A 22,285-nucleotide genomic window follows, 5' to 3' on the forward strand; every position below is an offset into this window, starting at 1 on the left:
CTTCCCGAATCGCCACGAACAAACTTTTTGCCGCAGACAACACAAGTTGATCCGATGGGATCCTTTGATCTTTACACAAAGGAATAGAATAACTCTTGTTCTATTTACAATTCTGATCTAAATCAGATCTAATGAATGGGATTATCTCAATTGCAGATGGAGCTTTAATGGTGAATAATTAGACGTATTGTAGCGAGAGAGAGAGAGAGAGAGAGAGAGAGAGAGAGAGAGAGAGAGAGAGGACGTTTCTCACTTATGGGAGGTATTCCAAAAGCAATACTTCTACTAAAAAACGAACGTCCACCCCTTTTTATATATTTAGTGTTTCGATTAGCTTTGCCTTTTGAAAACTTATAATATCTCACTTAGATATTATCTAAAACTAGTTTTCTTCCTTTTCTAAATAGGAAGCCTATAAAGTGGGGATTCCTTTTTAAAGAAAACTTGGACGTTATAAGCTTGTCCAAGCTTTGGAAATTGTGGGTTGCTTTTTGTTGGTTGAAAAAATTTCCTAAATGATCTCCGCTTTATTCTCTTTCTCTTTTTCTAAGAAACTCCTTTCTTTTTATTCCCCCAAAAAAGATATAGACCAAGATATTATATTATTTAAATAATAAGATATTAATACCAATAATATCTTCCAAATCTACCCTCAAGTGTTGGACGAAATTCGATTTTAGGGCACCTCGATTAACATTAAGCACATACAAAACCACTGCTAGGTATAGATATTCACTCCAAGCTTTGTAAAGATGAATAATACAGCATCTCATATACCAAATATTCAGTGTATACACTTTATCATGACACCAATAACAAGTGAACCAACTCAATTAGTCCTTGGGCAGGTGTTGAGCCCATCACCAATCTCTAATCAAATCAAATGGGCGAATAGTGTATACACTGAATTTTGGGGTACACAATATATGATATACTTCTCTAAATATATTGAAGTTCTAAAAAGGCTACTCATGTTGGCACTAACATGTTTTGATAATTGCACAAACTCATCTTGTCTCTTATGATAATTTTTTGATGGGTAAGTTGGGGTTAGGCGGACCCGTACCAGAATATTTAATAAAGAAAGATGATAAAATATCAGGAACAAGACCACTGCCCAATCCTTAGAGCTATATTTAAGGAAGAGGGTAGAACAACTAGGGACATGATACCCTTGGAGATAATCTCAGAACAAACAAGGGATCTTATGATTTAAACAGCTGTCAAAGGTTATTACAGTTCCCAAAAAGGTCTCAAAAGCCAATTAAAAAAAGAAAAGACAAGTTGGGTCTGTGCAATTATTAAAACATGGTAGTGCAAATATCAGTATCCTTTAAAAATCATAGCAAGAAGCCAACAATGGGATTGACCTTGCAAAATATACCTTGCAAAATATTCATCTAAGAAATGGGATTGACCTTGCAAAATATTCATCTAAGAAAGGTTCAGAAACTCAATCCTGTATGATATTGAAATGCAATCATTTAAATGTCCATTTTCCACCAAATATTGAAGTTCAATGCTGTTCCTGTAGTGATATGACTTACATGCAATGCCTCAAGTTACTTTTTCCCATTGAAAGAAGGGAAATCTTGTACATTTTCCCGGGAACCTCCAATGAAACAGACAGTTGCTATGATACAAGCCTATCAGAACTGACTTTCCCTTTTGTACACAAAAATTATAGGAAAAGAAAGATAATTTGGACTCACTTCTTTTGGAAGGTCACCATACAGAAAAAGGCTATGATGCGGAAGACTATACCGTAGGCAATGAGGACGAATAAACAAAGACCCCAGTCATGAAGATCATAATCACTGCTCATAAGTGAGCCGCAACGAGTAACCAGCCACACACCAGAGTACCTGTCATAGAACAAATGTAACATACACGGAAAAAGATTAGTTGTGGATTAATCAACTATATTTTTCATGCAATATCCACTTTTCTGACAGAGTTTCCTATTATGAGAATTCTCCAAGAGGGAATTTTAGATATGAATGAGTTAATATAAATTATTTCATGCAAAGTAGGAGTTCGTGTTTATGTACACTAAAATTACAATTTAGGCGTACATACAGACATGGTTTTAAAATTTCACCGAAACAGCACGAAACGACAGAAAAGTTTATGTTTCCATCCCCTCCAAAATGCATACCGAAACCAAAACCGTTAGCCGTAAGTGTATTAGTAGTATACTATATTAGTATAAAAGGGCGGCCCAGTGCACGAGGCTCCCGTCATTGTGGGGTCTGGGGAGGGCTAGATGTACGCAGCCATACCCCGGGTTTGCTGAGAGGTTGTTTCCGTGACTCGAACCCATGACTACCAGGTCACAATGGAGCAACCTTACCATTGCACCAAGGCTCGCCCTCTTGGTATACTATATTAGTATGTGATACATAATTATATTTATATAAATTGCCCAGGAAATGTGGTGTATATATTATGTATAAATATTTATATGAATTACATGTGAAATGTGGTATGTACTGAATTATAAACATGCACGACAATGCAAGTCACCTGGTTTTTTATGTTGTTAAACCATTCTAGAGGTTGTCTTGCTTGTGTGATGATTTCTATGTGTGTATTTGTGCTTATTCTAGCTTTTCCTGAAGTTTCATCTTATTTGCCTATATTTCCATACATTTTCGTAATTTTACAGGATTCCACTGGAATTTCCAATCGGTACCGAAACGTTTCCATTTCCGTGGTGACTAAAATTGAAACCGAAACCGACATTTAAAACCTCGCATACGAACACAACCTACAGCTTGCAAAGTAATAGTGCAGAATAGTGTGCTGGACAATATTATACTTAGTTTTCTCTCTGTGGTGGTTGCTGCTCCTATTCTTTATAAATGTTCTGCTACTCAGATTGCCTGAGTTCCAATGGTGTATTTCTCTTGAAATTTTGAGACCAATTTATAGGGTTCTTCTGCACATTTTAAGGTCAGCATATGTACATGAACAGCTCTACTTTATTGTGATCATTGAATAAATTAGGAGCAAACTCAAAGTCATCCTTCTTTTATTCAGACTCAAAACTATGTCTTGTTCCTATAGCGGCAACAAAGAAAATTTCTACACCAGCATGCACTTTTTTCTATTGAAAAATAAAACTCAAAACAGTTTCTATGTTTGCTTGTTATATCTAAACATTATATTTCATCTTTATGTTTCTTTATGTTAATGTTAGCTATGGCTTAACTCCTATATTGATTTGCTTGTAAAAAACTTATCTAAGTCTCAGAGGTATATAAAAGTGTTCGCTTCTTGTTTATTACCATGCCATTGGTCAAGTAGCACCTTGTGAAAATGTGAGCTCTAATCTTCTAGAGTTCTCCAGTTCTTTGCTAATATAAATTCTTTGTTATGCTTTCCCAGTCCCTGATTTTTTAGTTAAATTCTCAACCTTCCTTTATGTAATACCAAATTAATTTCTCAATATGTAACAGAGAGTTCCTTTTCTAGAAACATGCTTCGATTTCTATGTATTGAAAACAAGCTATGTATTCCTTTAATGACCAAATATTCTGAGAATTGCTATGTTTTCCTTTAATGACCAAATATTCTGAGAATTGGGCACAACAATAACCCTTCAAATCTGTTAGTACTTAGTAGAATAGTTTTCGTAAAAAAAGTCAACCATTCTAAATTTGTAAAACTCAGTCTATCAACAACCTTATAAAACTACTTATTAGATCTATTCCCAATATTCATGGACACATATATTAAGATGGATCATCTGTGCCGTATTGTGTTGAGATGGAGGGAGGCATGCAAAACACTTTCTATAAGCACACTTTTTCCAGCTTGCATTCACAAACAATATAGAATATTAAATACTGGAGCCATTGTAATGGAAATTGAACTTAAACACACTTTGATGAGGACCATCATAGGGCAATATTTTAATTTTTAAGTGTGTTTTAGGTGTCTTTTAAGTCCTTTATGTTATAGTAGGGGTATAAGAGTCTTTTTACATCAAAATAGCTTAAGTTCTTTTGAGTTATGTATGTTTTAAAGAGGTCCCACATGTGTAGTACGGGATTTTAAGTAGGAAGCAAGTAAGAGGGTAGTTTGGTCCAATAGTATTGGTTTATTTAAGGTTTCAGAAAGTTCTAGTTCTCTTCTTCTTTCTTATATATTGTAAGCCTTAGGGCACTTTTAAAAAAAAAGAATGCTATGCTATGTTATGATGAATGAAAACAGATTTGAAGTTTTTCCTCTTTTGTGGATGTGATGTCTACTCCTTGCAAAGGTGTGATGCCTTGGGTTTTTGGTTGGTGATGTTAGAAGTTTCTATGTTTAAAACTTCTAATCTTGATAATGGCCTTGCATTAAAGCAAACTTTTGTTTTGGAAACTAATCACCTAAGTTTGGGAAGGATTTGGGGCTAAAAATATGCACTAAAGGTCTTGCTAATTTTATCCCAAATAATCCAAACAAATTTCTCTTAATATAAAAGTATTATGGGAGCTTCATTGCCTATATATTGAGACTTTTGGTCCCTCTTCCTCTTCCTACATAGTGTTCCTTTTCTTTCTTGAGAAAGCACACATAAGGAGAGGTTTCCCATAAGCCTAGTGGTGAGGAGAAGGAAGAGAAGAACAAGGGGCGTTTCCGAGCCATCTTTGTGCCTGGGAAAAGTTCTAAAGGATCGTCGGAATACAAGCTTAAAAGCGGCAGTCATGGTGAAAGGTATTTCTAACCCATCTCATTAGATTCAAATTCTTTTTTGTTTTCATTGCCCAAGATCCAAAGGGATCATCAAGATAATGTTTAGAACAACATTTGGTATCAGAGCCATAGGTTGTAGGCTTTGAAATTCAAAGAAAATTTGAGTTTTGATGAAAATTTGAGTTTTGATGAAAAATAATTCCGGCCGGCGACCGGCGAACTTTTCCGGTATCTTTTTGTTCCTCTTCGATTGACGGACCACCCTCTAAAGTTTGAGGTCAATCGGACATCAGGAGACGAAGAACGGATGATTCGAAGTAGGATGGCAATTCTATAATTTTTTGAAAAAGTCAGAGGTTTTGGAAACACAATGTCGGGGAAGACGACCTTTGGTTTTCATGGGTAATTTTCAAAATTTTTGGTTTCTAATGGTAGTTTTAAAACTTCTAAGTATTGGTATTAAATAGTAGGATTTACGGAAACTATCATTGAATGATAGTTCATAAAGAAAGCAACTTTAATTTGGAAACTATTTTAATACTAGCGTGAGATGTGCACAACCAGAAAGGGGGTGAATTATCCTCCGTGAGGTGAAAAAATAGAAGGGGGTGAATTTATCCGAGACTAGAATCCTTTTGGGGGCCGCTTCAGCCTTCTCCCGGCCAGTTCTTGGCAAACCGAAACCGGTTTTGGGACCCTCTAGGTCCTCTCTATCTTTGGTAATAATTTTAGGGCCATAGCCTTTCATTTACTACAAGTTTTTTGAAGCCATTTTTTTGGGAAATGTTTTACAAGATATGATTGTTTCCTAAGGTTTTCTGGCGTTCCGGATCCATTGGCGTAGGCTTCGAAGCCATATGAGGATCGCATCTTATAGTTCATGTGTAAATGTGTTTGTGGGCCTCACATAAAATATTCTTGTGCCTATATGTAAAGGATTCTTTGGATTCAAACAACAAAATTTCCAAAGGATCTCTATTGGTTGTGAGGCACAAATTGAGAGGCTTACATATGTATGCACACTGTGAGGGTTTTCAATCTTGGAAATTGCGTAAGAGAAATGATCGGCCGCAACGAAAGGTCATTGCTCCTATGTAATTTTGTATATGTGATTGCAAAATTTCATAATTGTAGCCTCTATGCATGTGATTGAGATGTTGTATTTTCTAAGATAAATACTTTGTTGGATCTTATCTTTATGGCCAACTTTAATTATGTAATCTCCATAAATTATTGTGTGGGTGTATATTACAATCTATTATATGAGATCATGTTCAACTGGATACCACCCAAGCATGAAAAGGTTTAACCAAACCAGAATGCTTGTCCGAATTGTTTGGGTGGTATGAGGATGTTGGAAATGAATAATCGGGATTGGAATTCTATTCTACCCAACGGTGATGGAATTCCTACTGCTAGGTTGTTCATTTTCACTTGTCTTGTGGGGAAAACCCACTGTGTGTCGTGGTTAGGCCCAACGGAAGGGCTACAATGACATGATGGGTGTCTCGGCAAGATCACATAAGGATATTTTGGGTGATCTTGTAAAGACTTAACAAATCATAAAATGTTAAATGCTAATTAAGCTCCAATTGTGAATAATAGGTGTTAAAAGTAGTGAGCTTGTTAGGAAATTTAGGTCCATGACATTGAACCCTAAAGGGTGTCTATCATGGATACCCAAGTGTATTAAAATACATTGGTAGGATAAAACCCGAGTGATGTAACGGATCAAAAAGTTCCAGGCTAGATGGATAGACTATACGTTAGACATGCCCACTAAATTCACATATGAAGAAAACTTGTGAATAGTAGGAGTGCACAAATCGTATTAGTCTAAGAACTATATCTTGACCGCAATCCGAGATAATTGTTCTGGCTAATGCAAAGGAGGATTGTGGACATAGCTGATGAACTTTTTAAATGATCGTTCAGGACACTCATTAGTACTCTCAAGATGAGATTAGATAACCCCAAAAGTAAGTTGACCAAAGAGGTCTTTATGAGCATATTTTTGAAGTCTTGGAGCTTACAACCTTAATAATGTTCACTCTGAGGTCATTTCAAAGGTAACATATCCGGCAGATATAGTGACCCAGCAGGGTCAATTAGTAAGAGATTAAAACTTTATATTCAGTGTCGCCCTTATCATAGATGGATGATGCATCCAGTAACAATACCTTAAGTTTGTGATGACTGGAAAAATATGATAGGACCCTATTTTTCCAAGTGAGTACTCCTAACAACAAATTGATGAATAGATTCAGATCTTACTATCCGTATTTAATCTTCATGTGAGGATTCTTATGAGTAGATTCAAGTAGAGGAAAATTGGATTAGTACAGTAAGGAATGAGAATAAAGTACAGATTTGACGTCGTTATTGTTCTCTGTTCATTTCTAGATATGGGTTTTCATTGATTTTAGAAATCTTATTTCAGGAAACTTGGTTCTTTCAGCTAGGATGATATCATAGTTTGAAAGCATAACGGATTCTTTCTAATTTCCACATTCCCATTTAGTATGTATGTGGTTTTTTTCAGTACAATCCATAAAGATTCAAATTGGTTTCTTCTTATGATCAAACTCGAATTACCTTACATGAGTATAAGATAGTCAGCAATGTTGGAAATAAGCAAATCAAGTGGATAAGAGCTTATCCAATCAGTTGCTCAAACATTGGACCACATATCTGTTTGATGGATTGATTGAAAGGAAAGTTCTAAATTCATTTGATTCTACTGATTCCAGTGTTTCTATGGAGTACATTAGAGGAAAAAGTATAATGGTAAGGGTCTAAGGGTGATCGATAGACCTTTTTTTACTCTGAATGTTAGTGAAAGAGATCATTAATCTCTGACCCTTATAGTTTAATTTTTCAACTGTTGTTGTTTATCTCTTAAATGAATGCTGAAAGCTGTGGTCTGAGGGTTTTGGCCTTAAATCTGCAAGAGAACAGTATTGCTGAAAAGCGAGACCGTACTCTTATGGATATAATGATGAGCACACCGTGCAAACCATCTTTGTTTGAGTTCTTATGGGGAGATGCCTTAAAGACAGCGGTGCAGATCCTAACTCAGATTCCTAGTTAGGGAACACTTATGACTCCTTGTGTGTCAGTAGGGAGCCGGGATTAGAATACTTGCACATGAGGATTTATCGACCGAGGCTAAAGTCTATAATTCCCAAACAAGAATAGTTTGGCCCTAAGAGAAGTAGTTGCTATTTAACTGATTATCATAAGAGGTTTAAGGGTTTTTGGTTATCTCGTCTTACAGATAATACCTGTATCTAAGAGACTAGATACGCTGAGCTTGGAATAATGGCGACCTTAGTGGGAGTGCCATGATCCTATCTTTTCCCATCCAACCATAATAGGTTATCAGTCGGCTCAGTGGCTTGACGCAAGGAAGGAAGAGCCGCTCTCAATAGAAAGGAACCAAATTTGAAAACTCAGCGAGTTGCCAAATGGAGTCAAGCTAGTTAGCGATAAGTGGAATTTTTAAGACCAATGTTTGACTCCAAGGATGACATTGAGATGCATAAAGTAAAACTAATTGCAAAAGGCTGCACTCATAAGGGAGGGATACAATTTAAAGAAATTTTCTCTCTAATTTCAAAGAAAGACTCATTATGTATAGTCATGGTTTTTTTGGCTCTCTTTGTTCTGAAGTTGCACCGGATGTCTCGGTAATGGTACTTAAAAGTATTACATATTAATCATAGTATATGGGTTCAATGAAGATGTCACGGATAAATGAATATATCTTAGGAACAATAGGAGTGATGTGTACTACTCTCTAGTAGTATTATTTTGTCCATGGCTCCTGGCCTCCTGGCTAATCCTTCTGCCCAAAGGTGATGAATTACTCTAATGCCATGTTGACTATGTCTTGGAAGGAATCTTGGTATAAAGGTTTACGTGGAACATTCTATATGATAAAAGTCTATGTTCACCTAATTAGGACTCGAGGATTACCAGGAATCCGGGATTATCTCGGAAAGCCTATAATGACAAAGGTCCTTGAATTATCAACATGGATAAGTGCCCTACTAGTGGTTCCCCTTGTGGTTAGTGATGATATATTCACTTAAGTTTGTAGGTCCCAGGATCGAACAGGAGCAAGTAAAAGAGAATTCTATATAGTGTTCGCATTTGGGAGTTTAAAAAATGCTTGAGTTTGCACCTGTCTCTGAATAACCTATGTGGTGGGCCAGCTTAGAGAGTACCAATGTGATCCTATGAATAATAGATCATTAGGAAGCTACCAAGAAGGTTGTGTGTAAGGGACTGAAGGCTCACGTATAGTAGATCAGATGACCCTAAGAAAATTGGTTAATCTAATTCTGACTTTATCAAACACCTAAAGTTCTGCTTAAGGATATTTTGGCAGAAATTCTTGAATCATGGAAGAACGTAAGAAACACACCATTAGTTGCTTCCACCTTGGGTTTGGAATTCATGGTGCATTACAAGGCCTTAAGCTATGCCTTGAAGTTGCGGAATTTTGTCTCAGGGTGTTACTGTGAACCTCTTTTGGTTAATTTTGAAGAAGAAATACTATTGGAATTACCAAGGGAGAGAGAATTAATAAAAAACGTTAAAGAAGCACACTGTTTCAAGAACGTGAAAGCAACACTCGGTGTATTACTCACAAGTCACAACTCACGTTCTCTCTCTACTATATTCATAGACTAAAAGACAAAAACCTAACAGGACTCTAATTCCATCACAAAGATAACTCCTAAATAAATCCGAAACCCACTCTCCTCTTTTCCAACAAACTTTGACCACCACACGGTTGCTTATCTTTAAACTTTATCTAGAAGCTAACTATTAGACTTTCACACTTCGTAGGACTCCTCTACTCAAATTAACCAAAACAGTTTCTAATCTAATTGCTAACAAACCGAGCTTCTCAAGTCCTAGCTTATCGAGGATTTAACCACACCAGTTCCGTATCCGCTTAAGTGGGACCGCACCATGTCGCGCCGGCCCGTCCCCTCCAACACATGTTGGAGACGAGTCAGCGATGACTCTCAACACTCCCCCTCAGTGCTGACTCTCTACTGGCCACGCCAAGTTCCTTTTGTACTTCACAAACCTCTTGTAGCTCAACCCTTCGAAAGCATCATGAAACTTTGCTATCTCACCATACCACGCTGTTGGAGCTTGATTCGGCCAATGTAACATCTTCTGCAAGTTGCACACGTATTGTGGATTCTTAGTACTCTCGAACCCCCTGGGTTGCTCCATAAAAATTTCTCGATCCAATTCACCATGCAAGAATACATTCTTTACCATCTGCCATAACTTCCACCCTTTACAAGCAGCAAGGGCAATGAGCACATGTACCGTAGTGATTTTGGCTACTGGATTGAACGTCTCATCGTAGTCAAGCCCGTACTTCTGAGAGAATCTATGAGCAACAAGTCTCGCCTTGAACCTTTCAACCGACCCATCCGCTCTGGTCTTTACCTTGTACACCCACTTACACGAAATAGGTGACACTCCACTAGGTAGTGGAACCAGATCCCATGTTTCATTCTTCTTCAAGGCAGTTATCTCCTCGCCCATAGCGATTTGCCACTCCTTGATGTCTTTTGCCTCTTCAAAAGAAGTCGGCTCCTCCACCTTACGATTTTATGGGACATTACAATCTACCGTAAGTGGCTCCTCCACCTCATGATCTTCTAAGACATTACACTCTTCTGTAAGTGTCTCTTGATCACCAACCAAATTTGTTTCACAATCATGACTCTTCACAACAGGAGATTCTGCAACATTCAGTGCAAAAGAAATCTCCCCCTCAAAGTCAAATTCCGTAGCAGTCTCTTCCACTGGCACATCACATGCAAAAGAAGCTTGCATGTCCCATTCACCATCGTCATCATCCTCCTTGTCTTTGAATTCGATGGCAACATTCCCATCATCGGTCTCAACCTTAGCCCGACAATTTCTTCTAATATAACCAGGCTTGCCACATCCATAACAATAAAAATCACGATTTTCTTGTGATTTTTCAATGTTATTAGATCGATCACTTTTCTTATAGCCATCCTTTGGCTTCTTATTTTTCTTCCACTTCCGTTTACTATTCACCGCAAGCGCTTCCTCGCTTTCTTTCATAGACAATCCGGCCATCTGTCTTGCCAACATCTCTTGATTAATCAAAATATTCTCCAACTCCAGAAGAGACGGTTGCGTTGGCCAACCACGAATAGCAGTGGTAAAACCACTAAACTCAGGCCTCAAGCCGCGGATAATCATTTTCCGCATACGGCTTTCACTAATCTTAGACTCCTCGTCTAATTGAGATATCTCATTACACAAGTTTTTAGCTTTCATAAAATAATCAGAAACGGATAAATTACGTTGTGTTAATGAACCGATCTCGTTCTTCAAGAACTACAACCGTGCATCGTTCGCCCGTGAAAAGAGAGATGAGAGTGCCTCCCACGCTTCTTTCAGAGTTTTCGCATCTCTAATATGCTCGATCAACTCCTTCTGTATTGACGCCTTCAATACGTACAACGCTTTTCCGCCACGGATCTTCCACTTCCGTAGCGTATCCGCTCCCTCTTCTGGTGCCTCGGTGTCGTTGCCATTCACTATCTCCCATAGATCCTGGCCTTGAAGATACGACTCCAAGCACGACTTCCAATAGATGTAATTGGTATTGTTGAGCTTTTCGATTCCCGCCAACATACCAACACTTTCCGTCATCTCTTCTTCCAACTTCGATATCACCTCGAAGAAACCAAAGAACAAACCGGTATTCCCACTTCGATATCCCCTCAAAGCAAATCCAGGAACAAACAGGTATTCCGATCGAAAACCTGCTTTGATACCACCTGTGAACCTCCTTTGGTTAATTTTGAAGAAATACTATTGGAATTACCAAGGGAGAGAGAATTAATAAAAAACGTTAAAGAAGCACACTGTTTCAAGAACGTGAAAGCAACTCTCTGTGTATTACTCACAAGTCAGAACTCACGTTCTCTCTCTACTATATTTATAGACTAAAAGGCAAAAACCTAATAGGACTCTAATTCCATCACAAAGATAACTCCTAAATAAATCTGAAACCCACTCTCCTCTTTTCCAACAAACTTTGACCACCACACGGTTGCTTATCTTTAAACTTTATCTAGAAGCTAACTATTAGACTTTCACACTTCGTAGGACTCCTCTACTCAAATTAACCAAAACAGTTTCTAATCTAATTGCTAACAAACCGAGCTTCTCAAGTCCTAGCTTATCGAGGACTTAACCACGCCGGTTCCGTATCCGCTCAAGTGGGACCGCGCCATGTCACGCCGGCCCGTCCCCTCCTGCACATGTTGGAGATGAGTATGACTCTCAACAATTACCTTGTTGATAATCAACAAGTTACTGAGAATTTGTTGTTATAATTCCGTTGCAGTTTTATTTTATATTTTTTCTTTCAAGAAAAACAAATAAAGTAAGGAGTCATGTTTTGACATATTATCGTGAGGAAGATAATTCATGATCAATTAATGTCTAATGAGTACATAAGTACCGCACTTATGTTAGCATATCCAATAACGAGAGGTTACCACTTAAGGTCGTTAATGACCATAAAGCGTGGATAAGGTTGGTGGGTAAGGCCGGTTACGTTGATTGGTGGGAGTCTGGTAAAAGTTATAGACATTGTAACGTGATCACTTTTGAGCTTGATCCTGGTTAATAAAGTTGTCTGCTTTTCCCTTATTTGTATAATGCACATTGAATGGATGTTTTTGTAAGAAGAATGTCGATAATGACATAAAGTGGACCATAAAGTATCATTCATGTTGGTAGGTTTACTCGCATTGTGACCACGGGGAGGTTATTGGATAGGTTAATAGTCCTATGATTACATGATCCGTTATTAGTACGCTTAATGAACGTAATGTAAGGATAAGGTTGTTATGATTAGTGAATGTTGCAAAAGGTTTAAAGCCCATGCACGCCAAGAGGGAGACTGTTAGAAGTTTCTATGTTTAAAACTTCTAATTTTGATAATGACCTTGCATTAAAGCAACCTTTTGTTTTGGAAACTAATCACCTAAGTTTGGAAAGGATTTGGGGCTAAAACTATGCACTAAAGGTCTTGCTAATTTTATACCAAATAATCCAAACAAATTCCTCTTAATATAGAAGTATTATGGGAGCTTCATTGCCTATATATTGAGACTCTTGGTCCCTCTTCCTCTTACTACATAGTGTTCCTTTTCTTTCTTGAGAAAGCACACATAAGGAGATGTTTTCCATAAGCCTAGTGGTGAAGGAAGAGAAGAACAAGGGTGCCCCGAAATTTTTTAAAGGATCGTCAATATACAAGCTTAAAGCCGCAGTCATGGTGAAAAGGTATTTCGAACCCATCTCATTAGATTCAAGTTCTTCTTTGTTTTTCATTGCCCAAGATACAAAGGGATCATCAAGATAATGTTTAGAATAACAGGTTAGATTCCGACCTTGCTATTTATCTCTTTCGTGTTTCCTTTTTCTAGTTTCTCTCTTAAATCACCTTCACGGGAACCCGAAAACCTCTCTTGCATTATTTTTCGCTCACCTTCTACACAAAACCCTTAAAATATCCATTAAAAAAATTTCCCAACCGCAGAAACATCATTCAAATCCATCTCTATCCCGCTTCTCTCTCGTTTTTTCCCCAAAACTCATTTTACACCTCCCGGCATCCTTCGAAAGCTTCCCGGCATATGTCTGCGGAACTCTAAACCGACCCTAAGCCTAGTTGAAATATTTTCCCATTCTCATAACATATTTTAGGAACCAAAACCTAATTTTTACCCTTCATTTTTACCCCTAGCATCCCTTCTATAGGCCCATCCTGCATCACACTTGCAACATTATTTCTATATTTTATAATTAATAAGCAATGCACTCATTTGAATATCATCTTATCATTATAGACTTCCAGGTGCCATGTCTTATGAAAGCACCACCCAACTCCATGCAACTGATTTGTGATCCATCTTTCCAAGCATTACTAATCAGTAACCATTGTAACTATCTCTATCAATTGTGTGTGCACAGGTTTGCGTTTGCATGCACGTGAGCAAGGTTTTAAATTTCAGCCGAAATACCAAAATTTCAGATTTCGGTTGGGACCAAAGCCAAAATCCCCAAAACCCGAAATTTCGGGAAAATGATTTTTTTTTTTTCACAATTTTACTAACCGGAATTCTGGTAATTTCGGCCAAAATTTTGGTTTCCTAAAACCAAAATTTAAAACCTTGCACGTGAGCACCTGTGGAGCATGCATGGATAATCATATCTGGGAAACCACTTTACATGTGAAAATGTTAGGAAGGCCAAACCTTTCAGCATTTGCAATAACAAATGCTTCCAAAGCCCACTTTGGGTAGCATAAGGAGGCAAGGGTCTTCACAACTCTGCCTCTTTCCTGCTGAGTCGCTATGAGAGTCAAAACAACAGGAAGTAGTACAGACCACTGCAGGAATCAAAGTAGCTTGAAGTTAAAAGGAAAAAAAGACAACAATCTAGACTGAAATATGTTGCAATTGGAACATCCTATACGCACCAGTTGGGCTGGACCGGGTTCGAGGAAGATGGCGAATGCGTAGGCAATACCCGTCACACAATAAACAAGGAAGACCAAAACAATGTAATTATCTGAAAAAGAGGACCTTGGGTTGTTGAAAAAATAAAACATGAAAAGGTAAACCAGAGGCTTGATAACTGTATTGAAATGGTCGATTGTATCTTTTGCGAGAAAATAAGCGAGCCCGCTCATGCCGGAAGCACTTTCTCTCCAGTAGTGCAACTTGTCAAGTGCAAATGATCTCAATGCTGCTATCTTGCATAAGAGAGCTGCAATTAAAATTTTGACTAAATGAGAAAATGAATTTGGACACACACACACACACATATTCCGAGTGCAAAAAACGGAACTAAAATGTGGGAGTTTTCATATTCATGGGAAAAAAGTACATCAAGTTAGGTATTTTAGGCCTCCTTAACTTCTCTCTACATTGACCTTTGATGAGTGTGCAATAAATTAGTAGACCAGGGAATCATAAACCTTGAATGGCATTTAATTTAGAAAAAAATATTAGCGATCACTTGTTTTTGTAATGGCACTCCTATTTATTAAACATTCATTAATCATGCTATGAAAATAAAATATAAGGGAAGATACAACAGCAATCAATTGCCGAGGAAGGAAAAGGCCGTATAACGGCAAAGAAAAAGGTTCTATAGTAAGCAAATGATAACAAATAATACATCAAGGGGTTTATTAGCTTCAACATAGGCTGCTAAGGTGTTAACAGCCTTATTTACAAGAATGAATATTCAATGTTACAGCCCGCTAAACCTAGAGGAAAGATACTAAAATGTTTTAAGTTCATATTTAATCTTCAGATTCACGGGGTAACAAATGTTAAATTACAGCAACAGAATTTTCATAACTACATGTGTCACTGGGCCACCTGTCTCACAACTGAGAGGGAAAAAATGGTTGTTGAACAAACCGCCCAGCTAAAACATATAAATAAGATGTAAATGCACTCTTAAATCCAATAAATTGCTAGTAAAAAAAACATTCTCAAGCCCAATGCGTCCATACAAAGAATCATTGCAGAATAGCTTGAGTGGAAGTTATATAGTGTATACACAGTTTCCAAGGGAACACTAGCAACAAAGTATAAGTTGGGTTCAAGTGGTTTATGGAGCCAAATCATCCATCTTTTGGGTCCTACGATGGATGGGCCATAGACCAAAAATCTCCTGCATGGATAATCCTAAACCTCCACTTAGCATAGATTTGTGTACCATTGCTAATTAACTTTTTGAGCCATCCATTCTATACCCTACAATATGAATGGTTAGGATCGCCCGATGGAGAAGATTTTTGGGGTATTGTCTATCCACGGTAAGGACCAACAAATCAACGGTCTGGATCCTTGTGAAGGTGGCCCAACATGTAATTTTACCTGCCTTATGTTTCATGTAGAATTTGTGTTGAACACCGTCTAATTCCTTACTTAAGAAAACCCCATATATGTGAAGCATTTACAGACTTATCTAGGTAAGATGAGTGACAACAATAATAGTTTCACGAAATATAACCAGGATAACTTCACATCCCATTTTCGTGGAAATATTAATCATCCCAAAGAAATCATAATTCTTTTCTTATTTCTAACTACAGACTGGGAAACAGCATTTATGTTTCTTTTCATAAAATTACTTGCATGTGCACTAAGTACAAACATAGCGAGTGGTTGGGTCCCCGTTGATCTGGTCTCGGCTACCATGAGTTCAGTCTATTGCTGCAACAATGGAGAAAACACAAAACTCTTCTTTATGTCATTCATTCTTACAAGGATTTTGCATTCTTTCCATTTGGACTTGAGAATAGAAGTGAGAAGAACACCACAAGAGATAATACGAAACATAGAAATGTAACTAGGTCAAGTGTAGAAGCTGGATTTAGATCAACTACAACAAAGCACTAACACGGCTGCAACCTGTAACATCTGACACAAAAACTACATTTACAGCCCAAAAAATAAGTTTTAATTTTCCTATTTGTTGGTAAAAAGATGGACCAATGAAATTTTCCTAACAGCATAATTTACAATAACATCTGTCACTAAGAGCAAACCAAAAATATTCAGTCATTGTTAACAGTTGAACTGAGTTTGACATGTCAAAACTTTTAGAAGCATGGAATATGGCAGTTCCTCAAAATCTCAATGTTGCTTGAATATGGCCACGGCTTCAAAAACAAGTTGAATTCAGAAGATATATGATAGTTAGGAGTGGAGTTTTTGAACTTACATACTGCAATAACTGTATAGGTGTAACCAAGGGCCCCAAAGGTTTCATCACTCACTTTGGCAAGTGTTCCTAAGCATGCCCCAGCAAGCAACAATATAAGAAAATCCACTGCTTGCATTCTGGCTTCCCGTAAGCGCTGCTTACCGAGTCTGGAGAAAATTAAAGCATCTCAGAAATTCGTGATCAACCACTAAAAAAGCAGCAGCCAAAGTATATGTAGAACAATCAAACTACCCTTCAAAGGAATTTTGTACAAAGTATGGTTAAAGGAATGAATAATTTTATCCCAAAACTCAAATATTCCACTTTAGAATCATATGTGTGAGACTCTAAGGAAAACCAATCCCCTTCCTAGGTTTAACTTCAAGCAAGTATAGAGTGACATTCTGGAATATCAATTGAATCCAAATACCAATCCTACAATCCAGTAGGACCTAGAAAAAAAGATTTTTAGTCACTTAAAGGTATAAGAATATGAGAGCATTCTCGGGTTTCCAATTTTTTTTATAAACAATTTTTTTTTTTTATAAAATAGAACGATTGTTTACATGTAGTTGCATAAGAAAAGAAGTTACAAAAGTTACCTCCCAAGAAAGTATCTGTATTGCCGGAATACACCAGGAGTTTGGCGGTCGGATAAGTCCTTGGATACTAAGAAGTTATGCTGTATATTGTCCCGCTTGAGCTCAACAGTACATTTGACATCCTGCCATAATTCTCCAGCAAAAGATCGTTCCCCTGGTCCCACATCAGACGGATTTGCTTCATTTCTCAAATTTGTGCCCCTTACACTTGTATCAATGCCACCAGCATTTTGTTGCATATCTGGGGGTATTTCATACCCATTATGGATCATCCATCTGAGGGGCAGTTGTTTATAATTCACACTTGAGCTGGTACTTGGCTTTACTATACCCTCCAAAATGTCGATAAAGTGGTCTGGAGGATTAACACGGTCAGGGACATTGATCCCAAGATTTGCAAAGTACTCTTCAACTTTCTTCACCGATCCATGATATACAGTAAGACCACCTTTTGCTAGAAGTATTAAGTCATCAAACATCTTGAATATGGAATAGCTGAAGCAGAAAATTACCCTTTAATATTAGTCTAATGAAATGGAGATAAACTCATTCTACATATAATCTATTTTAGACACGACAAGCTGAAAATATGTCCCAGAATTTTCATGCTCTTGGTAATTTAGTGCAAGAAAGGAAAACCTAATATCTCAAAGATTAACTTCTTCTACAAATAGTTATGGAAGGTGAGAATTAGTTACTCTTGCCAACCAATGCATGAATTGTCCATTTTCAACATCACCAATAAAGGTTTTATCATGATTTTTGTAATTATTTTTTACTGAGCTGATTATTATTTGGAACTATTTTCTAGTTTCATTTTTTAATCATAGAGCTACTTTTTATCATCAACAAGTTAGAAATATGATTTATTAGTTATATGATGAAAAAAGCTAAAGAGTCTCACATGAGGGTTTGAAATACAAGGCTCACACATTTAGGCTGCATGTTGCCAAGGAGCTTTGAATCTAAACCAAGGAATGGGAGAACCAGGTCCACATTTAACGAAAAAAATATTAAAAAAAAGTTGGCTACAAAGAAACTAAAAGTTGAATAACTATTTAAAACTGCTATAAATACAGAAATTGACTAGAAACGTGCAAGACCTGTAAGAAAAAGCTAGAAGAGTTTATGTTTCTTGTGGAATCAAAGATAAGAGTATGGAAGCAGTGTGTGGTGATTGCAACCATCATAAAATGACTGTTTTTCATCTAGTATGCCTCCCATTGGAAGTCGATCCCTACTTCTTGCTAGGGAAAAGCCCCTGGAGAATTGGTAATAGGGCTTTGTGTCTAAAGCAATGAGAAGAAGATTTGAGCCACGAAAAAGAAATTACATTGAAATGGGTTAGAATGTCTCCTCCCTAGTGTTGGTCAAAATTAATCTTCCAAGCATTTGCTCAAAGGGAAAATGGTCAAATTGGATCCAACTAAAGTTTCTTTCAGATGGCTGAATTCAGCATGGTTGTGGGCGGAGATGAAGGTGAAATCAGCATTGGAAAGGAGGTACTGATACTCCCAACTATGAGAGACAACTAAAGACAGTAAAGGAATAAAATCAATGTACGGATTAAAGCGATCCCAAATTACATGGTTTCTACATGAAGAAAGTCCCATAGAATGTTAGAGGTTTGAATGGTCCCGAAAATAAAGAAGTCATTGAGATCTAATTAGGTAAGTTAAAGCAAGATGCAGTTCTCATTCAAGAAACTAAAATAAAAAACTTCACTCTGGATGCTATCAAATTGGGGGGAAGGATGCTGAAGAAGCGGTTTTACAAGATAGGGGTGCTTAAAAGACATTTTGAAGCCTCTAAGATCCTATATCAATTACTGATGGGAATACTATAAAACATCAAATCTCGCTATATGTTCCGGTATTATAGAACATCAAAAACTGTTTTATCTGTTCATATTTTATTAAACATGGTTCCGGAATCAATCTGATGGCAGCTTTGAAAGCTCTCCCTACAAGGCCCCTCTTTTCAATTATTATTACAACTATACCCCTTACAACTATACCCTAATGTACATGGAAAATTACAACTAATGCCACTTAGGCTTATTGTAATTATGCCACCTACACTATTCCAAATAGCACAGGCTCTTTTACACTTGGCTGGGACCCAGTCTACATCATATAGGATTTAGGGTAGCTTTAAGGTAACACATGATTTATTAAGATTAAAAAATAATTAAAGACTAAAGACTCATAAAGAAAGGCACAAATGTCATTCAATAATTTTACAATGTAAGAATATTATAAAGTTATAAACACAAAGGAAAGGGCCAATTGGGGCTTCAAGCTTACCATAATGGAGAAAACCAGCACGAAGGGCAACCTTAGCTGAACCTCATGACTTATCTCACGAAGAAGATGATTTGGGAAGATTTCGCAAAGATGATGAAAGCAAAACAGATTTGGTGAAGATTTGGAGAAGATGAAGAAATCAAGAAGAAAAGGAAGAAAAATAAAGCATGAAGAAAATGAGGCTTCAAACCCTAATTTATACAAAATAATCACTGTTAACTTACCAACTTCTCCAAAAGCTTAAGCTATTGGAGAAAGGCAGTATTTAATCTTTTATACTTTAATACTCCCCCTCATGTGTGGCCCCACTTTCTAGGTTTGGCCTACACGTGGTTCATGTGGCCCCACTTTTGGGTTTAGCCATTGCATGTGGATTTTGCTATCAAGGAGGTTTGAACCCAGGCATTTGCTCTGATACCACGTTAACTTACCAACTTCTCCAAAAGCTTAAGCTATTGGAGAAAGGCAGTATTTAATCTTTTATACTTTAACAATCACAAATTTTAGGAAAGAATATTTCCTTTTTCAGTATCAAGTTTAAAGTTGATGCAGTATCGTATTCTTCACCAAATCTTCCCCTTTGCCACAGATTGTTTTTTGAAACGGTCTTTTGTCAGTTCTTTGGTAGAAATGTTGACACTTCAGCCGTAGTTTTGATTTTTTTTTCTTTTTTTGTACTGCATTTTGTACTGTTTCAGTCGTGATGAATGAAACAAAACAGAAGGGAGTCCGAAATAGACGAAATATAAATTGAAACACTCTAATGACACAAATATTTCTGGATATTTCGTCCGAAACTGACATGTTTCGACTGAAATTTCGAACCAAGTTAGTAGATCAGGGATAATATCTTAACTAGGTCAAAAGCTTGAAGCAGCTGCATAAGCATAAATAGGACCATGGTTTTAAATTTCCCCAAAATGACTGAAATATTTCTATTTCCATCATCACCGAAATGAAAGCTACATGATTTCCTTTACGTCATTATTTCCCTGAAATTTTGATTGAAATTCCCGAAGTTTGACTGAAATTCCCGAAATTCGACCGAAATTTGAACGACATGGCTGGAACGACAAAAATGGAAAGATGTTATTAATTGCATTTGATTTCATTAATGTAGAGAATGATATTTGTTAAGCAAACATCATTGAACTGTATCTTATGCATAGGGTGCCAGATTGGCATGGGACCAATGATTCCTTGTAACTCCATGTGGGTATTGACATAGAGTTGGGGTCCTCAGAGAGGAGAAGGGTCATTTTAGTCTCTTATAAGTTATACCTCATTACATTGTACTTCTTAATTGACTTTACTGTTCTAGACATGTGCGAAAACGCATGTCACTAGGTGTTCGATTTGATTAAGCCATTATGGATGGCTTTTGCTTATGCGATTGTTTCTAAGTTTTTTTTAATGGTATGATGACGGTTTCTAAGTATGTATTTGTGCTTATTCTAGCATTTCCCAAAGTTTCATCTTAAAATTTATCATTTGCACATGTTTTTTGAAAGATTAAAAAATGTCATCATTTGCATATGTTTCTTTTTTTTTAATGGTTCATTTGTATATGTTTCCATACGTTTCCTTGATTGTACAAGATTTCCACCGACACAGTAATGTTTCCATTTCCATGCTGAGCGAAACCGACACCGAAACCGAAATTTAAAACCTTGAATAGGACAAATAGATATATTACATATTTGGTTCCATTATCCAATACAACTGTCTTACTTGGTTTGAGTCCATAGCATAAGGCTATCGAGTATGCTTTTGATCAGACTGGGTCTAGAAGAGAATCATAGGCAGTTGGAGCAGTTCCATATGTAGCATACTCTTCCGATATAGAACCATATACCGACCAATACCCATATATATCCTCATGGTCTATAGCCAGACGCATGCTTCCGGGACAGAGGCCCTTCGCCTGGCCCGTCCCAACTTTCCCGTAACTGGTTTCACTAGCAGCATTCCAAGAATCCAAGGAGTGTAATTAATAACATTGCCCCCTTGTCATGTAAGGCACCTGTCATTCAGGTCATTCCAACAAGCAACTAGATTTGGGAGTAGGATCATTACAGGGAGTTGGGGATCTTCAACAAACCTTAGCTATTCATTGGATTCTAGGAGCTTTCAAATGATGTATAAGGCTATAAGCTACATGAGAGGCTTAGAGAAAGGTTTATTTGTTGAGATACTGAATGGCTACCGAAAGGGGGGAATTCCATGTCAGAATAAGGAGAATCTTCATGGACTGGCTTCCAACAGTCAAAGTTCCATGTATTTCAGATGGTGGTAAAGTGAGACTACAAAGAGAATATAATATATATAAATATAATTATTTTTTGGTAAAAGAATAATAAACTAGCAGTTTATACAAAAAATTTCCAGTCACTCTCATAACTGAACCCTGTGCAACCACATCACTAGGATTATTGAAGAAATAAGCTTCATAAGTTCACTTTAATTTTCAAAATAATGAGGCAAGCGTTATATTCTCAAGCCTTGTAGATCTATCCACCATGAATATCTCCCGACCTCTACCAGAACCCATACCCCTAAACAAAACGCTCTGAACCACCTTCAGAAGCATTTTTCTCCATTTGGGCATCCCTTTGGAGGTGTTTGGGTTTGGACAAAGAACAGTTAGGGAGTTTTGTCATATTTTTAAATGAAAACAAACAGGAAGTTTCAGGTAGTTTTCGATTTTGGAGGAAATATATGGATTCGGGGCTTGTTTGGCGGGTTTAAACCATCGACCACTACTTGCATGTGGCTAATAAACAAACCTTTCAATCTTTTCCAATAATAGAACTCATTTCATTATTAATATTTTTATGACTTCTGCCATTCAAATAAGAGCTAAAAGCTCCTCAT

The 22,285-nt window shown here is 37.1% G+C and overlaps 1 protein-coding gene across 3 annotated transcripts in view; it reads right to left on the reverse strand.

Annotated features, from left to right (window-relative positions):
• Positions 1-1,446: 1,446 nt before the first annotated feature.
• Positions 1,447-22,285, reverse strand: part of LOC143855511 (ABC transporter G family member 28-like) — an 82,556-nt gene continuing 61,717 nt past the window's right edge. For 2 of the 3 annotated variants that reach the window (XM_077365655.1, XM_077365654.1), the window contains 5 exons: positions 17,106-17,600; positions 16,522-16,670; positions 14,258-14,547; positions 14,034-14,167; positions 1,447-1,865 (listed from right to left, as the gene is read on the reverse strand). In XM_077365655.1, coding sequence (XP_077221770.1) covers positions 1,709-1,865; positions 14,034-14,167; positions 14,258-14,547; positions 16,522-16,670; positions 17,106-17,600 — 1,225 coding nt within the window. In that variant the 3' untranslated portion in view covers positions 1,447-1,708. The remainder of the gene's footprint in view (positions 1,866-14,033; positions 14,168-14,257; positions 14,548-16,521; positions 16,671-17,105; positions 17,601-22,285) is intronic. The other variant, XM_077365656.1, reaches the window with a different exon arrangement.

The sequence above is a fragment of the Tasmannia lanceolata genome, unplaced genomic scaffold (genome assembly GCF_043159265.1).
Source record: "Tasmannia lanceolata isolate RefF3 unplaced genomic scaffold, GAP_Taslan_0.1 ptg000021l, whole genome shotgun sequence".
Lineage (NCBI taxonomy): Eukaryota > Viridiplantae > Streptophyta > Magnoliopsida > Canellales > Winteraceae > Tasmannia > Tasmannia lanceolata.